Consider the following 25,303-nt stretch of genomic DNA (forward strand, 5'->3'; position numbering starts at 1 on the left):
ATCAAATGGTAGATGTACATGATGGCATCATCATCATGGCATGATACAAGCTAGTGCTTATCATGGAGGGAAGTAGGACGCTTCCACCACCACAAGTCACTATCTTGCAAGCATGCCACAAGATATTCTGGAAGTCGCAGACCTGGGATCTCTTACTGACAGGGCTCTGTCCACCCAGCATGTGAAGTCTGGATTCGGCAGAGAGCGCGGATGGACTACTTCTGAAGTCAACAAGCTGAAAGGCGATTACCAGCAATGCGTCGTGGAGCACATAGGGCATGGTAGGTTGACAAATTATTTTGAACACATGATTATGTTGGAATGTAGACTATAATGATTACCCAGCTGCAGAGGAAACAATCAAGCTTCTTCTGTTACCACAACAACGTAAAACAAAGTGCTAAGACCCCCTGCTGTGATTGACTAGCTGCCGTGGGTTCATGAAACCTGTTCACTCTCACCCCCACCTTGTTTTCCCTCAATAAATATCCGGTTGCAAGAGGCGTATGTCAGACTGCTTTCTAGCACCTCTGTACTACACAGGGTGCTCATGGCTATATCCGCTTACAAGCGTAAAATGGCCAAACTGTCTCACATGTGGTTCTTGCAAAGAAGTTAGAGTGAGGAGCACATAGGAGAGCACGGCCATCTACTGCATATCTCCGGTCCCAACCCCTGGGAGATGCATTCTCTGTACCGCCCAAGCTGGCGATGTAGGCTCACAACTGGAGCTTAAGTCCTTATGTACTTTCCAAAATTTAAGTGGACTTCAGTGCGCAGGGAGCTTAATTTGGTCAGATCGTGCAACCGCAGCGCGCTGGGCGCTCACTGTCGCATTGCTTTAAGAGCGTCTTTGTGTTTTAGAATGGCTTTACTGCTTTGCTTTCTTTGGAGGCATGATTAGGGGTTAATACAATCCTCAAAGTAACGAAAAAAGAATTACTAAGGAGTCAGTCGGCATCCGGGCCGCGCGGTCGGGTTTTCTCGGGTCTTCCCGGCTCATCTCGCGAGGTTCGACCTCCGAATTTTGTTCAACAACCGAAGCAAAACAATTTTGAATTTTTTGTTCAAATTCCGATTTATTCAAGAACCGGGACGTTCGGAAACCGAGGTTTGACTGTAAAATAAATAGATGTAGCTCACCGACAAGTGCCGCTATTTGAGCTAGAACAGTCCTGCTGGCGACTCATGCGGTCCTCACGGGCGAACTGGTGCCTGCGGGCACCGTGCCAAATGAGCTGAGGAGCGAGGGTACAATGGGTAACCTTTAACCAAATCATCTGCAGAGCGTCGTACTCAAGCGCCGCAACATTGGACTTTCATTGCTGCCGGCTCGCCTGCTAAATAGATTTTGAGCGGCCTTTGTAACGACCAAGGATAATTTAACGACATACAAATGTTGTGATTTAAGAAAGGGGGAAAGAAAATATATTCAAGGTCTAATGGCCTTATGAGTGAATCCAAGATGGCGGCACGTGCACACGCAGCGGCTTCTCTCTGTCCCAACCAATCGGTGTTTTGTTCATTTAATGAGTGTTTGTCTGACAGTTTTATGTTTTCTTGTTTGTCTGATCGTACCATGTTGCGCTACAAGTACAGCAGGCAGGTTCTGCTCGACATCGGCGAAAGCGAGTTTTGCGGCGTTTCGGGCTTTGATACAGGGACGTTAAAGTCGCTGGGACTGCTTCGGTCTGAATCATCGCCGGACTCGTCTGCTACTCCTTCCCCGGCCAGGCAGCGTCGGAAGCGGTGTGCGAGGAGGCAGAAGAGGGGAAAGCGCGGAGGTGTCCGGACCAGGCTAGCGCCGAACCCAACTCGCCCGGCAGCAGTTAAGTTCAAGTTAACTAGCGCTAGGCTAGACTTCCAGTATGCACATAGCTCCTTGTGTAGACTAGGGCGTCACAGTTTGAATAGTGCTACAGTACACCTGAACACACTTTCTACTGAGGTGGCAGACGAATCCAAACGCTCCACCCCGACCGGTATAGCTGGTGATATGGTGCCTGTTTCAGATAATATTACGTGTGTACCAAATGTTTACTATCAAATTCCTACGGTCGTGTCGTCCCGCCGCGCGAATAAACAATTGAGAGGTGATGTCAGGCCTAGAGAACACAATCTTACTTTCATTTCGTTCAAAAATCCTCTGACAATTGCGTCCCCTGACCAACCGATTACACTTAAACTTGGTTTTATGAATATTAGATCGCTTCATACGAAAGCAGTTCTCGTTAATGACCTCATCACGGAACATAATCTAAATATATTTGGTCTTTGCGAGACCTGGTTGAGACCTAATGACCTGCTACCGCTTAATGAGGCCTCGCCTCCAAATTTTGTGAGCTCGCATGTGGCGCGTCCTCGAAAAAAGGGTGGGGGTGTTGCCCTCATCTCGAATTCCGATCTTAGATTTACGCCTCGTTCGACTATCATATTTAAAACGTTTGAAGTTCTCACTGTCCGATCTACCGCTTTACCGTCATTTTATCTTGCTGTTATTTACCGTCCACCTGGGGCTTACGCTAGCTTCCTGGATGAATTTTCAGAATTCGTGGCTGATCTAGTGACAAACGCGGATAATATAATAATCATGGGCGATTTTAACATGAATATACCGTCTGAGCCACTTACTTCGGCGTTTCAGACTCTTATTGATACGTTTGGTTTCACGCAAGCCGTACAGGTAGCAACGCATAAGAATGGTAATACCTTAGATTTGGTATTATCCCGAGGACTGGCAACCTCTAATATAACAGTACTGCCATACACTACTGTTTTGTCTGATCACTACTTAATAAAATTAGAAATTTTAGTTCTTAGTCAAAGACAAGATAGCAATCAGAATTACAGCAGCCGTAATGTTAACTCCATGACTGCGACTGCGCTATCTGAGCTACTGCGACCAGCAACTGCCGTATTGCCCTCATATGCCGGCTCTATTGATAATCTTACGAATGAATTCAATGCTACATTGTTAAATGCCATTGACTCGGTGGCGCCGCTACGTCTAAAAACTCGCCGTAGACTGCCTACTCCGTGGTTCACAGATGAAACACGTTCGCTTAAACAATTAAGTAGAAAGCATGAGCGCAAATGGCGTTTAACCAGACTTGAGGTTTTCCATCAGGCATGGCGCGACAGCCTCCTGAAATATAAAGATGCGCTTATCTTAGCTAAAACTCGTTATTTTTCGCAGGTCATTAATCTCAATAAGAACAATCCTAAATACCTATTTGATACGGTGGCAAAGCTAACACTACGCCAGCCAACCCCCGATAGCTCCTTTCACTCGGCTGACGAGTTCATGAAATTTTTTGCTCGGAAGATTGACTCCATTAGGGATGAGATCAAGATGACCATTCCGATCACTCAGTCAGGACCGCCGATTACCGGCGCCGATGATCATGCGATAACCTTTTCAAATTTTGAATGCGTGTCCCTCGAAAGGCTTACACAATTAGTTAGTGCGGCTAAACAAACAACATGTTTACTTGACCCGCTTCCAACCAAACTACTTAAAGAATTATTTCAAATCTTAGGACCGTCCGTTCTAAATATAATTAATCTGTCTATCTCCTCTGGGATAGTGCCTACAGCCTTTAAAACCGCTATCATTAAACCGCTACTTAAGCGACCAAATCTTGACCCGGACTGTCTCGGTAACTATAGGCCAGTTTCAAATCTCCCATTCATAGCAAAACTGCTTGAAAAAGTAGTAGCGCAGCAGCTTGTTGATTACATGGTCGCTAATAATCGATATGAATCTTTTCAGTCTGGGTTTAAAGCTAATCATTCCACTGAGACAGCACTTGCTAAAGTGACTAATGATCTCCTCTTAGCTATGGATTCAAATACTTCGTCGGTATTGTTACTACTAGATCTTAGTGCTGCCTTTGACACTGTTGACTTCAATATTTTGTTAGAGCGTCTTAAAGGTTGTGTTGGTATTTCGGGGTCAGCACTAGACTGGTTTCGTTCGTATCTATCAGACAGGACGCACCGAGTGGTCCATGGCAATGCGTCCTCTGAGCTCTATAAAGTTACGTGTGGTGTCTGTTAGGGTTGAATAGATTAGGGTGATCATATTATGTTGGAATGTAATCAGTGGTGATTGACCTAGATTAGGGTGATCATATTATGTTGGAATGTAATCAGTGGTGATTGACCTAAGCTTGTCCTGTCTTAACAAAGGAGCAGAACAAAGTGCTAAGATCCTTTGCACTGATTGACCAATTGTAGAAGACGCAATCAAAGTTGTTTTGTCTACTCAACATTGTAAAACATCCGCCGCTATGATGTGATCAGAGGCCAGGTGTTTCAACCCCCACTGTTAGGGTTTATAAACTATCTTGATCGTATGATTATGTTGGGATGTAGACTAGAATGATGAACTTTGTTTGAACCTTTTACCTTCCCGTGATTCTGAACAGTTGAACCATTCAGTTGTTGAAGCTCTCCAGGTGGTGTGGAGGCGTCCTTGTTTTGCTCCACTAGAATTTATGTCCACGGCCTCGTGGAGAGATAGACTGGGACCCTCCCAAGTGGTTAATCATTTGTTGAGGTGCCCACTACACATGTCAAATGTCACCCCCACCTTGGCTGACTCTCACCCCCACCCTTCTTCTCTCAATAAAGACTCTCTTGCATGACTTCAACGGCAGACTTTGTTCGGACATTGCTGTATCTACAGTACCGAACAGATTCTCCACTTGCAAGTGTTCAAAAGGCATACTGTCTCTCCGTGTGGTTCTTGCAGATTAAGTTAGAGTTAGAACATCCCTAACATTTTGGTGCCGTGACCCGGATCCCACATACCCGTTGCTGACCGACTGAGGACGACGTGCTGCTTTCCGTCGACGGGCCAGCGTCTATTAGGTGGACCTGGTTAAGAAAGTCCTGGGGAGTGAATTCTTCGCTGGGCCAGCATCTTAGGTCTGCCTTCGTCTGACAGCGGCGGATTGACGGGATCCGGCAGTGCAACGAACCAGGGGACAAGTAAGTTAAAGCCCTAACATTGTAAACGCGTAAAAAATTAAAGGTGCACAAGATATACGGCTTTGGTTCGTCCGAGCTATGAAGTTTACGGTTTGGTTTGTCCGAGCTATGAAGTTTACGGTTTGGTTTGTCCAGGCTAAGAAACAGCTGGGGTTTTAGCCCCAGGGGAAGGGACAGGCTAAGAAAGGTCAGAGCTTCTTTTTCTTAATTGAAGAAGGGCGTAGATTCTTTTTTTTTGGTCTGTTTTTCCAAGCTGTTTGCATGAAAGTTGTGTGGTTGAGAGTGTGAATGGTAGGATAAATTAAAAAATAAATAAATAAATAAATAAATAAATAAAAATTGGAAAAATCTAAAAATACCAAGTTAAGATGGGAAATAAAAACGGTAAATCTCTAGCTCTTGAAGGAGATGAGAAGTACATGGCGAGTAGATTTCTTAATTGTATGCAATACATGCCAAAGTGGAAGAAAAAGTATGGAGTAGAAGGGAAGTTGAAAGTTGAAGTGTGGAAAATAGTGGTTGATGCTTTGGAGGAGAGTGTGGCTAGGAAGACAAAAGGACTGAGAAAGGAAAGAAAAGAGGGAGAATTGCAATGTGCTAGAGTGTGGTTGAAAGCTTCACAAGAGAGAAGAGAACAAATTCAAAAGACAAAAAATATAAAGGTGAAAAGTGATGAGGCCGCAAGTATGTTTGTCAGGCCGGAAGACAATGAGGCTACAGTGCCCAGGCGCGCTGTCTCAGCCGCAGCTCAAGCAGAGGAGCAAGAAGAGCTTTCCGCTCCTGTGAAAAACTTGTATCCAAGTTTAACAGACCTGCACCCTCCCCCATACAATAGCAAAAAAGGTCAGGGTCACGTAATTAGAAGTCCTGTGCAAACAAGAACTATGACCAATGCTGCTAGATTTTCTCAAACTTTAGACAATGTTGATGTGTGCCCAATGATACAGGTGCCAAACCCTATTGTAGGGGAAGGCTACCCTCTACATACATATGTTTTTCGGCCATGGACTTTGGAAGAGGCAAGAAAAGCAGTTGAAGGGGTTACCCCTGTTGCAGAAGACCCAGATAAATGGGCAGAAGACATGGCTGGAATCATACATTCCTATAGACTGAATGGGCATGAGGCAGGAGAAGCTGCAATGTCTTCTTTGGGAAAAGACTGGGCCAAGGTTAGAGGAAATTATACAGGTAGAAATAACCAAGGACCTTTCCCCTATCCTGTTGAGGGAAATCAATTGAGAGGGGAGTATGCAGCACAATGGAATGATCTTGTGCAAAGAGTGCAAAATATATTTCAAAGACGAGCGAATTATGGTCATTTAGCAGGAATAAAACAGAAGCCTGGGGAAGATACTGATGATTTTCGCTTGAGATTTGAAAAAGAATTTAGGGTGCATAGTGGCATCCCATTTAATGATGCAGCTGAGAGTGCTTATCAGCAACAGTTTAAAAATGCACTCCTCACTAGTTTCCGTCCTGATATTGGCAATTGGGTGAGGAAACACATGGTGGAAGTGGACACTGCTAGCGTTACAACAACCATGCAGTGGGCCAGACATGCTGAAAAAGTGATCAAAAAAGGCAAAAGTTCTGATGTATTTCATCTCGACGATGATGATGAGGACCTAGATGAAGATAAAACAGTCTTCTTCCGAGGCTCCCAACGGGGCAGAGGAAGAGGTCAACAGGGTCGTAGGCCACCATACAATTCAAAACCCCCATCAGATTCTGACAACTGTTGGAACTGTGGGAAACGAGGACACTTTGCGAGAGTGTGTCGATATGCAAAACAAGACCAATCAAAGGGTGGAGGAAGGGGCAGAGGTAAAGCCAAATTCTCAGCATGACTAGATTCCTCCCCTTCGACCTCTTGTGATCCTACAGAGGAAGAAATAGTAGATGTCCATACAGCATGGGACATTTTGAGTACATTAAAAGAAAAACCACATGTTACCTTAAATGTTGGAGGAAGTGATGTAGAGTTTTTGTGTGATACCGGGGCTTGTAAAACCGTAATAAAAACTAAAGTCCCTAATCTAAAGGCCTCCCAAAATACTATTTGGGTGAAATCTGCTGATGGGCAGGTACACAAGGAGAGTATCTCCAACCCAGTTGAAGTAAGGGATGATGAAACTGGAAACATGGCTTCAGTCTCGATTGTCCTATCCCCAAAATGCCCCATAAACCTGCTGGGTCGAGATCTGATGACTAGATTGGGAATTGCAATAATTCCAGTAAAGGATGGCATGCGAGCATGTAGAGTGAGAGATGTTGATTTATACGCTGCACAAGCAGGTGAACAAATTTGCTGTTCGTATGACATCTCTGTTGAACAGAATCCCAAGCTACCAAACAGTTTACTGAGTGAAGCCCGAAAGCAATTGTCACGACCTGAATCAGAAATGTCTTGTAATCAATTACATGTCACCATGAATATTCTCACTGATCCACAAGATGAATATATTGAAAGTTTTCTCAGTGACACAGAAGTAACCTTAACAATCACTGCTCTGTACACTGATCGCAGGTCATTTGCAGCTGCTGCTGTGCTCCTGCCCGCTCCTCAGAAAGACAAATACAAGTTGTCGGCTGTACCCCACATTTCATTGTTTAAACCTCACAGTATAACATGGGCAGATGTGGGTTGCCGAATTAAACTTGCCGAATCTATCACTGATTATGAGGACAAAGGTGATGGGTGGAGCTACAGTACCAGTTGTGACATGTGGAAGCAAACAGTGTGTGAAGTGGCTCATGGAAGGGCATGCGCTTATGCGCTTCCCTGACTAGTTAATGTTTGTTTGACTGAGATGGAGGAGAGGGAATTGGCTGAGCTTCCTGAAGAGCTATGGACAAAGGGCCCATCTGATGTAGGACTTTTAAAGTCCATTCCCCCAGTACAGATCAAACCAAGATCAGAGTGGCGTCCAAGAGTTAAGCAATATCCTTTAAAACAGGAGGCAATGAATGGGATTGCCCCTGTCATAAATGATCTTTTGTCAGGAGGGATTATTAGGAAGTGCTCAGATTCTCCTTGCAACACTCCTATTTTTCCAGTCCGAAAGGCCAACAAGATTGATTGGCGAATGATACAAGATTTACGAGCAGTAAATGAGGCAATACAAACAAGAGCACCTAATGTGCCTGACCCGCACACACTTCTGAACACTTTGAAACCTAACCAGAAGTTTTTTACAGTGATTGATCTTAGCAATGCATTTTTCTCAGTGCCAATCCACCCAGACTCACAGTTTTGGTTTGCGTTTACCTTTAAAGGACAAAGTTATACGTACACCAGATTGCCGCAGGGATTTGCTGATAGTCCAACTATTTTCACTCAAGCTATCATGGCATGTTTGGCTGATTTTCAAATTTCAAACAAAAGCCAACTTCTAGTTTATGTAGATGATCTCTTGATAGCCTCTGAAACTGAAGCTGCTTGCAAGGAAGACTCCTTAGCTTTGTTACACTATCTCTGTAAAGCAGGGAATAAAGTAAGCAAAAATAAACTACAATGGGTCAAACAGGAGGTGAACTATTTAGGTCACACGTTGTCAGCTGCTGGAAGACAGATACAAAAAACCAGAAAACAAATCCTTGCAGATGCACCAAAACCTGAGACAAAAAAACAAATGATGTCATTTTTGGGGCTCTGCAATTACTGCAGAGCATGGATCCCACATTATGCAGAAAAGACGCAACCATTGCTGAATATTGTGCATGGAGTCCCCATGGCAATGACAGAAAAAATAATATGGACACCAGTAGCGGAGGATGCTTTTGTAGTACTGAAACAGGCTTTGATGGAAACTACAACCCTTATCTTACCAGACTACAATAAAACGTTTGTGCAAACGGTAGACTGCAGGAATGGTTTTATGACCTCAGTGTTGCTGCAGAGTCATGGCGGTAAACTAAGACCAATTGCATTTTATTCAAAAAAATTGGATCCAGTGGCTCAATCGTTACCAGACTGTGTCCAAGCAGTATGCGCAGCAGCGCTTGCAGTGACACTATCCGCAGATGTGGTCCTTTTCCACAAAATGGACTTGTTGGTTCCACATGCTGTAGATGTGTTGCTACTGCAAAGCAAAATGAACTTTTTGTCACCCGCCAGACACCTATCCTACACTGCTACACTTCTGTCACAACCGCATATTATGATAAAAAGGTGCACAGTCCTAAATCCAGCAACATTGATCCCGTTGCCAGAGGATGGAACCCCACATAATTGTTTAGATGCTACAGAACATCTACAGCTACCTAGACAAGATTTAAGTGACACTCCACTTGATAAAGGGGAAAAGTGGTTTGTGGATGGATCATGTTCAAAGGATCCTAAAGGGAACAATCAAAGTGGTTATGCAATTGTGAAGTTGCCAAACCGGATTATTGAAGCAGAGAAGCTTCCATGCAATCGGTCAGCGCAAGCTGCTGAGCTGATTGCACTGACAAGAGCTTGTCAATTAGCAAGAGATAAGGAAGTCACTGTATACACAGACAGTCAGTATGCGTTTTCTACTCTGTTCTATTTTGCAAAACAATGGGAGCGCAGGGGGATGACAACATCAACCGGTAAGCCGGTTACCCATGCCTCCTTGTTGAAAGACTTGTTGCAGGCCATCCGTTTACCTGCTAAACTTGCTGTGTGTAAATGTGTTGCTCACACCACAGGCACAGATGAAGTCTCAAATGGAAACAGATTTGCAGACAAAATCGCTAAAGAAGCAGCAGCAGGGAAACATGGCCATGAAATTTTTTTAATAGATTCAGAGGACACCCAACTCATAGATAAAACTATACTGACAGACATGCAGGGCAATGCTCCAATGGTGGAAAAACGAATGTGGGCGACAAAAGGTGCAGTTGTGGATACAGATAATATCCACCGCATCAATGACAAACCTGTTTTACCAAAATCACTTTTTAAGGCAGCAGCAATTGCGACACATGGGCCTTGCCACGTGTCGACAGGAGGGATGAGGTCCATCATACATCAACAATTCACTACCTTTGGTTTAGATGCTTACTTAAAAAATTTTTGTAAAGCATGTCCTGTTTGTGTGAAACATAATCCACAAGGAAACATGAGACCTAAGAGAGGCTCCTTTCCAAAACCGTCTTACCCATTCCAAATCATGCACATGGATTTTATTGAACTCACACAAAGTGGACCTCACAAATACTGCCTAGTGATGATTGATGCATTTTCCAAATGGGTTGAAATAGTTCCATCTAAACGAGCAGATGCCTTAACAGTGGCAAAAGCCATTTGCAAAACCGTCATACCGGTTCATGGCATCCCACAGATCATTTACAGTGACAATGGTCCACACTTTGTGAACCAAGTTGTACAAAACATGGCTGTACACCTTGGGATAACGTTAAAAAACCACTGTGCTTGGCACCCATCCAGTGCAGGCCTGGTTGAACGAGCAAACGCTACTATCAAAAGCAGGTTAAAAAAATGCATGGAATCAACAGGCAGAGCCTGGCCAGAGTGCCTAGACTTGGTGAAACTCTATATGAGAATCACCCCCAATTCAGAAGGGCTAACGCCTTTTGAAATTACACATGGGAGACCATATAGACTACCTGTGTTCCCTGCAGATTTGCAAAAAGCAGATGAAGAACAGACCTTGGCAGATTACATGATCAGAACACTCAAAATGAAAGATGTGTTAAATGCAAATTTACTGCCGCCTGGTCTTCTCTCCCCACAGGTTGATAACCTCATTAAGCCAGGAGACTGGGTCTACATCAAGGTCATCAAAAGAAAGAACTGGGCCAGCCCGCGGTGGGAGGGACCATTCCAAGTCTTGCTGACTACCCCCACTGCAGTAAAGATTGCTGAACGGCCCAGCTGGATTCACCTCAGCCACTGCAAGTTGCAGAGAGTGCTGGACCCCTCATTCGGAGTGGTGGGGAAGGCCGACTTCAAAGGAGTTTCATCGTTTAGGGTGGAACGTCTCAACGTCGGTGAAGAATTCAGCGATCCCCACTCCGCTAGGCGAGGAGATGTCCCGGTGTCTCTGCCATCCTAGTAGCAACGGAATTCCATATGCCAGGTGGATTCTATGCTGCGCTGTGGTTGGAGTGTGCTATGGTTTGTGGGCTCATCTGAATGGACCAATGGACAGTGTCATTCGTGGAAGAAGATGGTCACATGATGAGAATTTCGAGGACTGGTCATGGGACCCCAGAAACCCATACGAAACCAACGCTTGGTACCGATATGTGAAGTTCAGTGTGAGAGCACACACACAGGAGGGATGCTATGTGTGTTCCAAACTCCCTCCTTCCTCCACGCAAGTTCACTTGGAGGCGAGAGCAATGAATGTCACTGAAGCAAAATGTATGGCATCCATAGGAGGAATTGGATATCAACACCGTGCTGTCACAGTCAGGGATGCCGACCCTTTCCGCCCTGGACTTGCAGACGGTACCTGTGATCAGCTTTTCTGGACAAATCTCAATGTGACTGTTAAAGGACGAACATTGCCGCAAGTGGCCTACACAGAGAGACCAGCTGGAGTGAACTACACATGTTACATCCAAGGAAATGAGACCCACAAATGCATCAACGACGACTGCTCTCCAGGAGGAAACTGGATGGGAGCTTTGGACATCACCGCTGAGTGTCAGGATAAGAGAGCCATTTCAAGTGGTGAGGGATCTCCCACCGATATGGCTGCGCCATCTAACGGGACCTACTTCATACAGAATGGCTGGTGGCTTTGTGGTCACAAGGTTTATCCGATGCTGCCCGCCAACTGGACAGGAGTGTGTGCTCCAGTGTGGGTGACAGACCACACTTACAGGATAAAACACCATCAGCTGACGACAGCACACAACTCTTCTGGACGTCGACGCAGGGCTGTTGCAACCTTTGACCCTCATGACCCTGTCTGGGGTGCGAACGTGCCAGATGATCATAAAATATGGTCCGTCGGAGACAAAGTTGTTCATGCGCTTTTTCCTTGGATCGGAGTTGGAAAACAAGCACTCTACATCGAGACACTGAACTATCGTTTCCAATCGTTTGTGAATCTCTCGCTGCAGGTCAATGATGGTCAAAACAGAGAGATTGAGGCTATTAGGCTAATGGTCTTACAAAACAGGATGGTTCTGGACTTGATGACTGCAGCGCAAGGTGGTGTGTGCCACATTATTGGGACCTCCTGTTGCACATACATACCAGGGGAAAATGACACGCACATCAACGACGCCATGAATTCACTGAAGAACTTACAGCAGGCCATGTCAAAAGACAAAGTCCCACACCAATGGGATTTCCTTTCGTGGCTATTCTCTGGCAACTGGTGGCAACTGCTGTTGAAATTTGTGGCTCCTGTGCTTTTTGTGCTTGTGTTGATGTGCTTATTTACAACTTGTGTTATCCCGTGTTTGAAGTCTGTTGTATCAAGATTTTTGTCTTCTACCATAGCACAAGTGCAAATACAACATATCAGACATGTCAAATGTGATGACATTGATTTTTCTTCATTATATTTTCCTACTTATGTTTTATTGATCGGGGTGAACATAATCATATGATAAACAGGAGGGATATGTTAGGGTTTATAAACTATCTTGATCGTATGATTATGTTGGGATGTAGACTAGAATGATGAACTTTGTTTGAACCTTTTACCTTCCCGTGATTCTGAACAGTTGAACCATTCAGTTGTTGAAGCTCTCCAGGTGGTGTGGAGGCGTCCTTGTTTTGCTCCACTAGAATTTATGTCCACGGCCTCGTGGAGAGATAGACTGGGACCCTCCCAAGTGGTTAATCATTTGTTGAGGTGCCCACTACACATGTCAAATGTCACCCCCACCTTGGCTGACTCTCACCCCCACCCTTCTTCTCTCAATAAAGACTCTCTTGCATGACTTCAACGGCAGACTTTGTTCGGACATTGCTGTATCTACAGTACCGAACAGATTCTCCACTTGCAAGTGTTCAAAAGGCATACTGTCTCTCCGTGTGGTTCTTGCAGATTAAGTTAGAGTTAGAACATCCCTAACACCCACCTTGGCCACCACACATGTAAATTGTCACCCCCACCCTTCTTTTCTCAATAAATACTCTCTTGCATGGGTGCAGCGGCAGACTTTATTCGAACAGTGCTGTGTCAACAGCATCGAACAATTTCTCCACTTGCAGAATTTGTTCGGACATTGTTGTAACTACAATGACGAACAGATTCTCCACGTGCAAGTGTTCAAAGGGCATACTGTCTCCTCTGTTGTTCTTGCACAGTAAGTTAGAGTCGGAACATCTCTAACATTTTGGTGCCGTGACCCGGATCCAACATACCCACTGCTGATCGACGGAGGACGACGTGCTGCATTGTCGACAAGCCAGCGTCCATTAGGAGGACCTGGTAAAGAAAAGACCTGGCAAGTAAATTCTTCGCTGGGCCAGCATCTAAGGTCTGCCTTCGTCGAACAGCAGTGGATTGACGGAATCCGACAGTGCAACGAACCAGGGAACAAGTAAGTTAAAGCCCTAAGTGTAAACGCGTAAAGGTGCACAAGATATACGGCTTTGGTTTGTCCGAGCTATGAGATACGCGTAAAAAATTAATGGTGCACAAGATATACGGCTTTTGGTTTGTCCGAGCTATGAAGTTTACGGTTTGGTTTGTCCAGGCAAAGAACAGCTTGGGTTAAAGTCCCAGTGGAAGGAACAGACTAAGAAAAACAGAGCTTCCTTTTCATTCATTGAAGAGGTGCGTAGATTCTTCTTTGTCTGTTCTTCCAAGCTGCGGGATCTGGCTTGGGTTAGAGTCCCAGTGGAAGGAACGTGCTAAGGAACACAGAGCTTCTTTTTTGTGATTCAAAGAAGAGCGTAGATTTTTCTTTGTACGTTTTTCCGAGCCAAAGAACAGCTTGGGTTAGAGTCCCAGTGGAAGGAACAGGTTAAAAAAAAAAAAAAAAAAAAAAAAGACAGAGCTTCTTTTTCTTAATTGAAGAAGGGCGTAGATTCTTTTTTTTTGCCTGTTTTTCCGAGCTGTTTGCATGAAAGTTGTGTGGTTGAGAGTGTGACTGGTAGGATAATTTGACTAAGAGGCAATTGTTGTTGAACGGTCAATTTAATCCTGCATTGAGGATCCTCAAAAAAGTAAAACAAAAAATTGAATAAAAATTGGAAAAATCGAAAAAAACCAAGTTAAGATAGGAAACAAAAAACGGTAAATCTCTAACTCTTGAAGGTGATGAGAAGTACATGGCGAGTAGATTTCTTAATTGTATGCGATACATGCCAAAGTGGAAGAAAAAGTATGGAGTAGAAGGGAAGTTGAAATGTGGAAAATAGTGGTTGATGTTTTGGAGGAGAGTGTAGCTGGGAAGACAAAAGGACTGAGAAAGGAAAGATAAGAGGGAGAATTGCAATGTGCTAGAGTGTGGTTGAAAACTTCACGAGCGATGTGAACAAATTCAAAAGACCAAAAAATGGAAAGATAAAAAGTGATGAGGCTGCCATTCCATTAACATTTGAAAAAGAATTTAGGGTGCATAATGGCATCCCATTCAATGATGCAGCTGAGAGTGCTTATCAGCAACAGCTAAAATATGCGCTCCCCAATGGTTCCCCACCTGAATTAGACAACAGGGTGCGGAAACACTTGGTGGATACAGATAATATCCACCGCATCAATGACAAACCTGTTTTACCAAAATCACTTTTTAAGGCAGCAGCAATTGCAACACATGGGCCTTGCCATGCGTCGACAGGAGGGATGAGGTCAATTCATGGTCAATTCACTACCTTTGGTTCAGATGCTTACTTAATTTTTTTTGTAAAGCATGTCCTGTTTGTGTAAAACATAATCCACAAGGAAACATGAGACCTAAGAGAGGCTCATTTCCAAAACCATCTTACCCATTCCAAATCATGCACATGGATTTTATTGGACTCACAGAAAAGAACCTGTGATCAAACTCTTTTGGATTAATGTCAACGCAACTGTTAAAGGACGAACGTTGCCGCAAGTGGCCTACACAGAGAGACCAGCTGAAGTGAACTATACATGTTACATCCAAGGAAACAAGACCCACAAATGCATCAACGACGACTGCTCTCCAGGAGGACACTGGATGGGAGCTTTGGATGTCACTGCTAAGTGTCAGGATGAGAGAGCCATTTCAAGTGGTTGTCCGATGCTGCCCGCCAACTGGACAAGTGTCTGCACCAGTGTGGGTGACAGACCACACCTACAGGATACAACATCACCAGCTGACGACAGCACGCAACTCTTCTGCACGTCCAACTCTTCTGCACGTCGACGCAGGACTGTTGTGACCTTTGACTCTCATGATCCTGTCTGGGGATGGTTCTGGACTTGATGACTGCAACACGACGGTTCCAGCAAGGAAGCATATCCACCATCACCAGCGTCCCCGCCCCCAATTCAAATAGAGGCAGAATAATCCTCTTCCCCCTTGGTGGCCAGGTAGTCTACCCTGGCCACTGAAGACGACAACCACACGGCAGACACTTCCAGGTTCTCCCCCGACGAAGCAGTGCTGCAGAGGGGGTGAGAATTGTGCTCACCCTCCAACAGTGGGCGTGCCAAGCCCCCGACGGCTGAACAATCACGAGCAATTTTTGTCTTGACTGTTGTTATTGGTAACATTCTGGTCGCCTAAGGCAGAGGGACCGTGTGAGACTTTTCCTGCATTATAACATCTTGCCGCAGGTTTTTCACTCACACACTAAAATTGATCTACGTAGATTGCAATGATACGCTGTTTCTGTGTTTTTGTTGTTTTGTTTTTTTTTGTTTTTTAAATTGTTTTTCCTGACAACATCATATGATAAACAGGAGGGATATGTTAGGGTTGAATAGATTAGGGTGATCATATTATGTTGGAATGTAATCAGTGGTGATTGACCTAGATTAGGGTGATCATATTATGTTGGAATGTAATCAGTGGTGATTGACCTAAGCTTGTCCTGTCTTAACAAAGGAGCAGAACAAAGTGCTAAGATCCTTTGCACTGATTGACCAATTGTAGAAGACGCAATCAAAGTTGTTTTGTCTACTCAACATTGTAAAACATCCCCCGCTATGATGTGATCAGAGGCCAGGTGTTTCAACCCCCACCTTGGCCACCACACATGTAAATTGTCACCCCCACCCTTCTTTTCTCAATAAATACTCTCTTGCATGGGTGCAGCGGCAGACTTTATTCGAACAGTGCTGTGTCAACAGCATCGAACAATTTCTCCACTTGCAGAATTTGTTCGGACATTGTTGTAACTACAATGACGAACAGATTCTCCACGTGCAAGTGTTCAAAGGGCATACTGTCTCCTGTGTTGTTCTTGCACAGTAAGTTAGAGTCGGAACATCTCTAACAGTGTCCCACAGGGATCGGTGCTAGGACCACTTCTATTTAATATTTATATGACTCCGCTTGGGGACATAATACGTAAATATAATGTTAGTTTTCAATGTTATGCGGATGACACCCAATTATATATGCCATTATCAATGACAGATCCGCGGGACTGTTGTAATCTTGAGGCATGCCTTGCAGAGATCAAGCAATGGATGTCTCTCAACTTCCTTCGTCTGAACCCAGATAAAACTGAGATGTTGATAATTGGTCCAGCTCGTTATCAACATTTATTTAAGGAAACCGCTATAACTCTGGATAGCCGTATTATCACTCAGAGTGATACTGTAACTAATCTCGGGGTAATATTTGACCAAACGCTCTCCTTTCAACAGCATATTAAAAATATAACCAGAATAGCATTTTTTCACCTTCGTAATATTGCTAAGATTCGCCCAATCCTCTCGACCAGTGATGCCGAAATTATTATACATGCATTTATCACGTCGCGCCTGGACTACTGTAATGCATTATTCTCTGGTCTTCCCAAGTCCAGCATCAAAAGTCTACAGTTAGTGCAAAATGCTGCTGCGAGGCTGCTCTCACGGACAAGAAAATTTGATCACATTACCCCAATATTAGCCAATTTACATTGACTCCCGGTCCATTTAAGATGTGACTTCAAAGTTCTTTTGTTAACCTATAAATCATTGCATGGCTTAGCGCCTTCATATCTCGTCGACTTAGTTGTTCCTTATGTTCCGTCTCGTAACCTTCGTTCGCAAAACGCTAGTTTTTTAGTGACACAGAGGGCCAAGAAAATGTCTGCAGGGGCTAGAGCATTTTCCATTCGGGCTCCAGAGCTCTGGAATGCCCTGCCAATGGATATTAGAACTGCTACCTCAGTAGAAACATTTAAGACACGTTTAAAGACGTATTTCTATGATGTGGCCTTTAACCTCTCCCCGACCCCACTCCCCCACCCCTCCCCGGCTGGGGAGGTGGTTAGGTGACACCCATGCTGACGATGGCTATCTAGATTCTCGTGGACCAATTCACCATGAGGGAACTGCAGTGGAATACCCTCCTGGAGGACACTGCCAGGACAATCGAAGGCACCTCCGACAGCTCTTGGCTTTGGCCTGGGCATCCACTTTTTGGTTTCCATATGATGTATTTTATGTGCCCTCTTTGCATCCATTGCAGCCTGGTGATCCTGAAAGGGGGATCCTTCCATCTGTGGTCCCTTCTCAAGGTTTCTCATTTTTCCCCTTGTAGGGGTTTTTTGAGTTTTTCCTTGCCCTTTTGGGAGCCTAAGATCAGGGGATGCTTTGAGAATTATTGTCAATTGATTGTCTATGTGAAGCCCTTTGAGACTGCTTGTGATTTAGGGCTATACAAATAAACTTGACTTGACTTGACTTGACCCCTGATTTACAAGTTGTTAGAGAGAAGCTAAGGTCCTTCAGCACGACGCTTAAAGTCCCTGAGCAAGGCAGTGACGCCATTGACCAGTTTTAGGTTCTCCATTCTCAATAGTGCATATTCTCCCATTGGCGTAAGTCAATTTGATTAATTTTCAAAGTGTGGCGATTCCCCAGTCTAAGATTCTGATACACCCACCATGCATAACCTGATTTTATGAATAATAAATATAAATGATTTTTTAAAAATACTCAGTATTAACTGGTGTATTAACCATGACAGAACCATGAAATATGCTTTATTATTCTTATTCTTATTATTTTTTAAGGCAGCGGTAGTATAAACTTTACATTGGGTAGTGGTTTCATTAATTTGGTAAGCACTGTGCGTGCTCTATTGTTGATCAGTTTTAATAATAATGGTTACATACATTTTCACTAAATACGTTCTGCCAGGTTTTATTTGTGTATAGGGTAACGTCTAAAAATTGCACACACTTTTAAAAACACTGGGTCACTCCACACTAACAAAAACAACAGACTTCTTTCTGTTGTTATCGCATTCTGGCCTGTGCTTCCGATGCACTACCGAGCATTTACATACAAGTTAAACAGTAATGAAAAACAAATAATGGCATAAACCAAATACAGCTTGAGCCATGATTTTTAAATGACTAATGTTACTGTTTATACTTGTCTTGGGCTGCATACAATATATTTAAAAAGTTCAATTCGAACTTGCGATGGTTTTATTCGTCCCTAAAGCAATCTACTTTTTTTTTTTTAATCTGTCAAATATTCTAAGCACTGGTACTCATGGTCAAGGTTCAAATCCATATTTTTCTCTTGGCTACAGTTTTCACTTCTAAACAGACACACAAACACACACGCGCAAGCACGCACACACACACACACACACACACACACACACACACGCAAGCACGCACACACACACACACACACACGCAAGCACGCACACACACACACGCAAGCACACACACACATTCTTCGGGGTTTTGATCACTACCGTTGAAGAAGATGCGCACACACACACATACACCATCATCATCGGCGGTCACCGCGAGTGAGTATGACTGTCCCCTGTCTTGGCCCTTGTGGGTCTTCAGATAGGCATGAAGGCCGATCCTGGACCCGATTGTTCTTGTGCAGTGTGGACAGGTGACTGTGATGGTGGTAGTGGGTTTGGGTTGGGCCTATTTGATGGATGTTCTCTCCTTTCTGAGTCTGTGCTTGTCTTCTGCAGTATGGTGGAGGTCATCATTATAAAGTGCAGCACCCTCATGGACAAGGTTTCTCCATGTCAACCTATCTTTTGCCATGTCTTCCCAGGTCTTAAGGTCTATGTGAAACCTTTTGATGTTTGTTTTAATGTTGTCCTTAGACCTCATCTTCTGGCCTCCTGGGGCACGTTTTCCTTCAACAAGCTGGGAGTAGAGAACTTATTTTGGAAGTCGAAGATCAGGCATGCAGACAGCATCAGTCTATCTGAGCTGGTATTGAGCGATGGTGGCAGTGATTGTGAGGATGTCAGCCTCCTCCAAGACACTGGTGTTGGTGCGTTGATCCTCCCAACTGATCCTGAGGATTTTTTTTAGGCATCTTTGGTGATATGCTTCAAAAGTTTTTAAATGCCTGCTGTGTGTGGTCCAGGCAACTGACCCATACAGAAAAGCGGGTAGCATTACAGCTTTGTAGACCAGGATTTTGGTCTTTGCCAGAGGGTCACGGTTATCAAAGACTCTTTTCCTTAGCCTTGAAAAAGCCCCACTGGCACAGCTGAGGCGGTGGTGTATCTCTTCATGAATGTTGGATTTTGATGATAGAAGGCTGCCCAGATCTTGGAAGTGGTCACAGTTTTCCAGTCTGGTGTTGTCAATGGAGATGTTTGGGGGCGGGACAGGAGTACTGTTTGGTGGTGGCTGATGGAGGATTTGAGTCTATTTTATGTTGATGGCTAGACCAAACTGTTTGTATGCTTTCGCAAAGGCAACCAGAGTGCATTGTAAGTCCTCTTCTAAGAGGGCTACAAGGGCGTTGTCATCCCTATACTGCAGCTCCATGATGGATATGGTGGTGGTTCGACCTTTGGCCCTAAATCAGTTGATGTTAAGTTACACGTCAGTTCTATGCATAAGTTGGGCTCCCTGGGGAACATGTCTGCCCGTGAGATGGAGGATAGCGGCAATAAAGATGGAGAACTGTTCATCATCCATGCTTGACTCCTGTGTCAACACCGAAAGTTTCAGTTTCATCTCCACTGCCACTGAGGACTGTAGTGGACATATTGTCATGCAGCAGTCTCAGTACCCGGATGTATTTCTCCGAGCAGCCAATCTTTGCCAGAACCTGACGGTTCACTAATTCAAAGGCTTTGGTCAGGTCTATAAAGGCCATGTATAGTATATAATCTGATAGATTTTGTTCCCGGCATTTTTTGGAGTTGACGAGCAATTAAAGTCATGTCTGTGGCGCCTCTGTTTGGGTGGAAAACCACTTTGAGACTCAGGAAGAATGCTTTCTCATCGTCCGTCATATATCGGGAGGTGGAGGAAGGGTGCCGCCAAGACTGATTGATTGATTGAAACCTTTATTGTCCCTTCTGGGGAAAATCAGTTGTCAAACAGCTCATGACATTTAAAAATGAGGAAGACAAACAGAAAAACCAGAGTTCACAATGCAATAAATACAACACACCGCTGGCCCAATAACATGCAGTGCAAGCTGGTAGTTTACTAAAGTGCATCGTGCAGATAAAAAGTCCCAAGTCTCTAGCTGCAGGTCTCCCCGCGCCTGCGGGGCTGATTGTAGAGTCGGAGTACAGCTGGAATAAACGACTGTCCGAATCTCTTTGTGCTCTGACGGGGGAGGACAAATCTGTTGCTGAATTTGCTCCTCATCCCCGTCAGCTCGATGTGCAGATGGGAGGGATTGGCCAACATGGCCGCCAGTTTTTTTCCCCATCCTCTGTTCGACCACCATCTCCAGGCTGTCCAACCCGGTCCCCACCACAGAGCTGGCCTTCTTCACTGCTTGTTAAGCCTGGTACCGTCCCTGGGACAGATGTTTCCTCCCCAGCAGGCCCCGGCGAAGAACAAGACACTGGAGACCACGGACTGATAAAATTCTCTCAGTCTGACTTTGAGTATTTAAATATGGTGAGATTGTTACAGGTCGAACCTGAATGGGCTGTACATGGCAAACCGCGCTTGCACTGACAAGAATTTGGTGTGGTACTCATTGGACGACTAGTATGATCTCTGCCTGAAATTGAGATGATGATATGCTCCGCGTCTAAAAAAGCCCAGTGAGCTTTCAGCCTGCGGAGCTTCGGAACCGCATGCGCCGTCGGCGCTGCAATGTTAACGTCACAAAAGACACTTTTGAAGATTCGAGTGCTGATCTTTCATTTTTGAGAGAATTTTTCCTCGCTTTTTACGTTTTTTACTCCACTTTAGGGAGTTTACCTTTGTTGAAAGTCGCGGACCGTCAATCCCTGCCATTTCGACCACGTCACTGTTCGGCTTTCGGCGGAGGCTTCGTGGCTGTTTGTCTTCTGTCTACAGTCGATCATTGGACACGTAAGTATGGCTGCGGATCAAGAGGTTTGTGCAGCTTTGGGCCTCAACTGCACCCTTCACTTAGAGAGGTTGTCACTGCTAGAGGGACGTGTCCGCCAGCTAGAGCCGAATAGTACGATAACCGTAGATGTGGCGGACACAGATGCGGGCTGTAGTCAGCCCGCTAACCCAGTTAGCATTAGCCCCGAGCGGCTTGCTAACTGCGATGAGCATTGTATGAGCATAGGTAAAACGCATAGCCGTCCCAAGCCATCTCGGTCTAGGTCATAGGTGACTCCATTACCCGAAACATCACGGTTAAAAATCCAGCCACGGTAATGTGTATCCCTGGAGGCAGAGCACCTGACATGGAAGCTAATCTTAGGGAGCTGCCTCGCAATAGGTCTAGTCAACAGCGTAAGTCCAACAACAGTGGCTAGTGTTGGCTCGTGAGTGAACGATTCGTTCAAAAGAACGAATCTTTTCAGTGAACGAGAGTGAACGTTCGCTTAGGCAATTAAGTAGAAAGCATGAGCGCAAATGGCATTTAACCAAACTTGAGGTTTTCCATCAGGCATGGCGCGACAGCCTCCTGAAATATAAAGATGTGCTTATCTTAGCAAAAACTCGTTATTTTTCGCAGGTCATTAATCTCAATAAAAACAATCCCAAATACCTATTTGATACAGTGGCAAAGCTAAAACTACGCCAGCCGACCCTGATAGCTCCTTTCACTAGGCTGACGAGTTCATGAAATACTTTGCTCGAAAGATTGAATCCATTAGGGATGAGATCAAGATGACCATTCCGATCGCTGTCGGGACCGCCGATTAACGGTGCTGACGATCATGCAATAACCCTCTCAAATTTTAAAAGCGTGTCCCTCGAAAGGCTTACACAATTAGTTAGTGCAGCTAAAAAAACAACATGTTTACTCGACCTGCTTCCAGCCAAACTATTTCAAGAATTATTTCAAATCTTAGGACTGTCCGTTTTAAATATAATTAATTTGTCTGTCTCCTCTGGGATAGTGGCAACAGCCTTTAAAACGGCTATCATTAGTACAAAATGCTGGACAATCTCGGACAAGAAAATTTGATCACATTACCCCAATATTAGCCAACTTACACTGGCTCCCGGTCCATTTAAGATGTGACTTCAAGGTTCTTCTATTAACCTATAAATCATTGCATGGCTTAGCGCCTTCATATCTCGTCAACTTAGTTGTTCCTTATGTTCCGTCTCGTAACCTTCGTTCGCAAAACTCTAGTCTTTTAGTGACACCGAGGGCCAAGAAAATGTCTGCAGGGGCTAGAGTGTTTTCTATTCGGTGGTGGGGGGGTGTAGTTGTATCGTTTGATGTGTATGGAATGTTGTAAAAAAAAAAAAAAAAAAAACGGATTAGTCTGTGTGTGTGTGGGCGGGGGTGTCAATGGGACGATTCGTTGAACGATTCGTTTGAACAAATCTTTTGAGTGAACTGATTCTAAAGATTCAGTTCACCTAAAAGAACTGAAATTCACATCACTAACAGTAGCTACTCGGATATAGTGATACACGTTGATGTTAGGATGAGGCAATCAGAGACCTCAAAGAAAAAACGTAGCGAGTACTTGTGATCTCGCCAGAAAGATGAGTCTGCATCGAGTATTTGTCTCTGGCTCCCTGCCTGGGAGAGGCACTGATGAGAGGTTTAGTAGATTAGTCTCCCTTAATCGTGGATGGATGGTTTCTGTAAGAAGCAGGGACTGTATTTTATGGATAACTGGTCCTCCTTCTGGGGCTGCCCCGACCTGCTGAGGAAGGACGGCCTTCATCCTAACCGTGAAGGCGCCTTCACTCTTTCAAGGAATATAAATTACTGTTTGAGCCATTCATGACAGGTCACTTTAGAGCAGGCCGGGTCACAAGTGACTAGGCCACCTGTTAGGATGGGTTTGGAGTCTGTTAAATTAAAGTTAACTAGCGCTAGGCTAGATTCCCAGCATGCACATAGCTCCTTGTGTAGACTAGAGCGTCACAGTTTGAATAGTGCCACAGTATATATTGACACATTTTCTACTGAGGTAATAAACAAATCCAATCACTCCACCCTGACCGGTCTCGGTGATGGAACGGTGCCTGTTCCAGATAATATTACACGTTTGCCGAATATTAACTATTAAATTCCTATGGTCGTATCTTCCCGCCGCGGTAATAAATATTTTAGAGGTAATGTCAGACCTAGACAACACAATCTTACTCATATTTCGTTTAAAAATCCTCCAATAGATACGAACCCTGATCTACCGATTAGACTCAAACTCGGTGTTATGAATATTAGGTCACTTCATACAAAAGCAGAACTCGTTAATGACCTCATCACAGAACATAATCTAAACATTTTTGGTCTTTGCGAGACCTGGTTAAAACGAATAAACTGCTGCCGCTTAATAAGGCCTTGCCTCCAAATTTTGTGAGCTCGCATGTGGCGCATCCTCGTAAAATGGGTGGGGGTGTCACCCTCATCTCTAATTCCGATCTTAGAGTTAGGCCTCGTTCGATTAACATATTTACATCATTTGAAGTTCTCATTGTCCGATCCACAGCTCTACTGTCACATTATCTTGATGTTATTTACCGTCCACCCGTGGCTTACTCCGGTTTCCTGGATGAACTTTCAGAATTTGTGGCTGATCTAGTGAGAAATGCGGATCATATAATAATTATGGGGGATTTCAATATCCACATGAATTTACCGTCAGAGCCACTTACTTTGGCGTTTCAGACTTTAATTGATACGTTTGGTTTTACGCAAGCTATACAGCAGGGGTAGGCAATTCCGGTCCTCGAGGGCCGGTGTCCTGCATGTTTTATAGGTCTCCCTGCTGCAACACACCTGATTCAAGTGATCAGGATTGTTATCCAGCTTCTGCAGACCTTGCTAATTATCTCGGCCGACGAGTTCATGAAATTTCCATTATGGAAGAGATCCAATGTTCCAATCGCTCAGTCGAAACCGCCGATTACCGGCGCTGACGATCATCCAATAATCCTCTCAAATTTTAAAAGCGTGTCCCTTGAAAGGCTTACACAATTGGTTAGTGCGGCTAAACAAACAACATGTTTACTCAACCAGCTTCCAGCCAAACTATTTAAAGAATTATTTCAGGTGGGTAGGTGGTTAGGTGACAGGCAGACTGACAACGGCTGTCTGGATTTCTTGCGGACCAATCAGGATGAGTGATCTGCAGTGGATTACCCCCCTCAAAGACACTGCCAAGACAATCAAGGGCATCTTCTGCAGCTCTTGAACTGGATGTCCACTTTTTCTTTGGGCTCCTCCCATCTGTGGTCCTTTCTCAAGGTTTCTCATTTTCCCCCCAGTAGTGTTTTTTGTAGTTTTTCCATGCCCTCCTGGGAGTTTAAGATCAGGGGATGTTTGAGAATAATTGTCAATTTTTTTGTAGATGTGAAGCCCTTTGAGACTTGCCTGTGATTTAGGGCTATATAAATAAATTTGACCTGACGACTTGACTTGCTAGAGGGGGGGGGGGGGGGTGAGTCTGTTGGCCAGAGCTAGGGCTTTCCCTGTGGTGGACAGGAGAGAAATACTATGGTAGTTTCCACAGTCTGCCTTTTCTCCCTTCTTGGAGATGGAGACAACCAGGCCATCCTGAAGTTGTACAGGTTAAACCATACCGTTTTCAGTTTATTTTTCTTAACCGCGTGGTGGTGATCCCTTTGGATGCAGTATTCCAGACAGGAGTTTTGAGGCAGGCTATTTGTATGGTACCTTTTCTAACCCCCTCCCCTACTGAGGTGAGCAGAGTGGATCCTGAAAAGGGCTGCTCAGTCATGGGTGCAGCTGCCGAAAAGCTCTTTCCGCCTCATTCCAAGACCTTAGCGACTGAATGCCTAACGCCTGTGTGCTAGGTTGTGGATAGGAGCGCCCAGACTACACTGCCCTGTACACCG

General features: G+C 44.6%; 1 protein-coding gene and 1 pseudogene across 1 annotated transcript in view; one reads left to right on the plus strand and one right to left on the minus strand.

Annotated features, from left to right (window-relative positions):
* The window catches only part of fgf19 (fibroblast growth factor 19), a 45,373-nt gene extending 23,525 nt beyond the window's left edge, over positions 1–21,848 (minus strand). The window contains exon 1 of the mRNA XM_085908284.1: positions 21,254–21,848. Coding sequence (XP_085764410.1) covers positions 21,254–21,360 — 107 coding nt within the window. The 5' untranslated portion in view covers positions 21,361–21,848. The remainder of the gene's footprint in view (positions 1–21,253) is intronic.
* An 890-nt stretch (positions 21,849–22,738) lies between these two features.
* Positions 22,739–24,442, plus strand: LOC147058914 (uncharacterized; annotated as a pseudogene).
* The last annotated feature ends 861 nt before the right edge of the window (positions 24,443–25,303 follow it).

Source organism: Syngnathus leptorhynchus, chromosome 3 (assembly GCF_054491065.1).
Source record: "Syngnathus leptorhynchus isolate UIUO chromosome 3, UIUO_Slep, whole genome shotgun sequence".
Taxonomy (NCBI): domain Eukaryota; kingdom Metazoa; phylum Chordata; class Actinopteri; order Syngnathiformes; family Syngnathidae; genus Syngnathus; species Syngnathus leptorhynchus.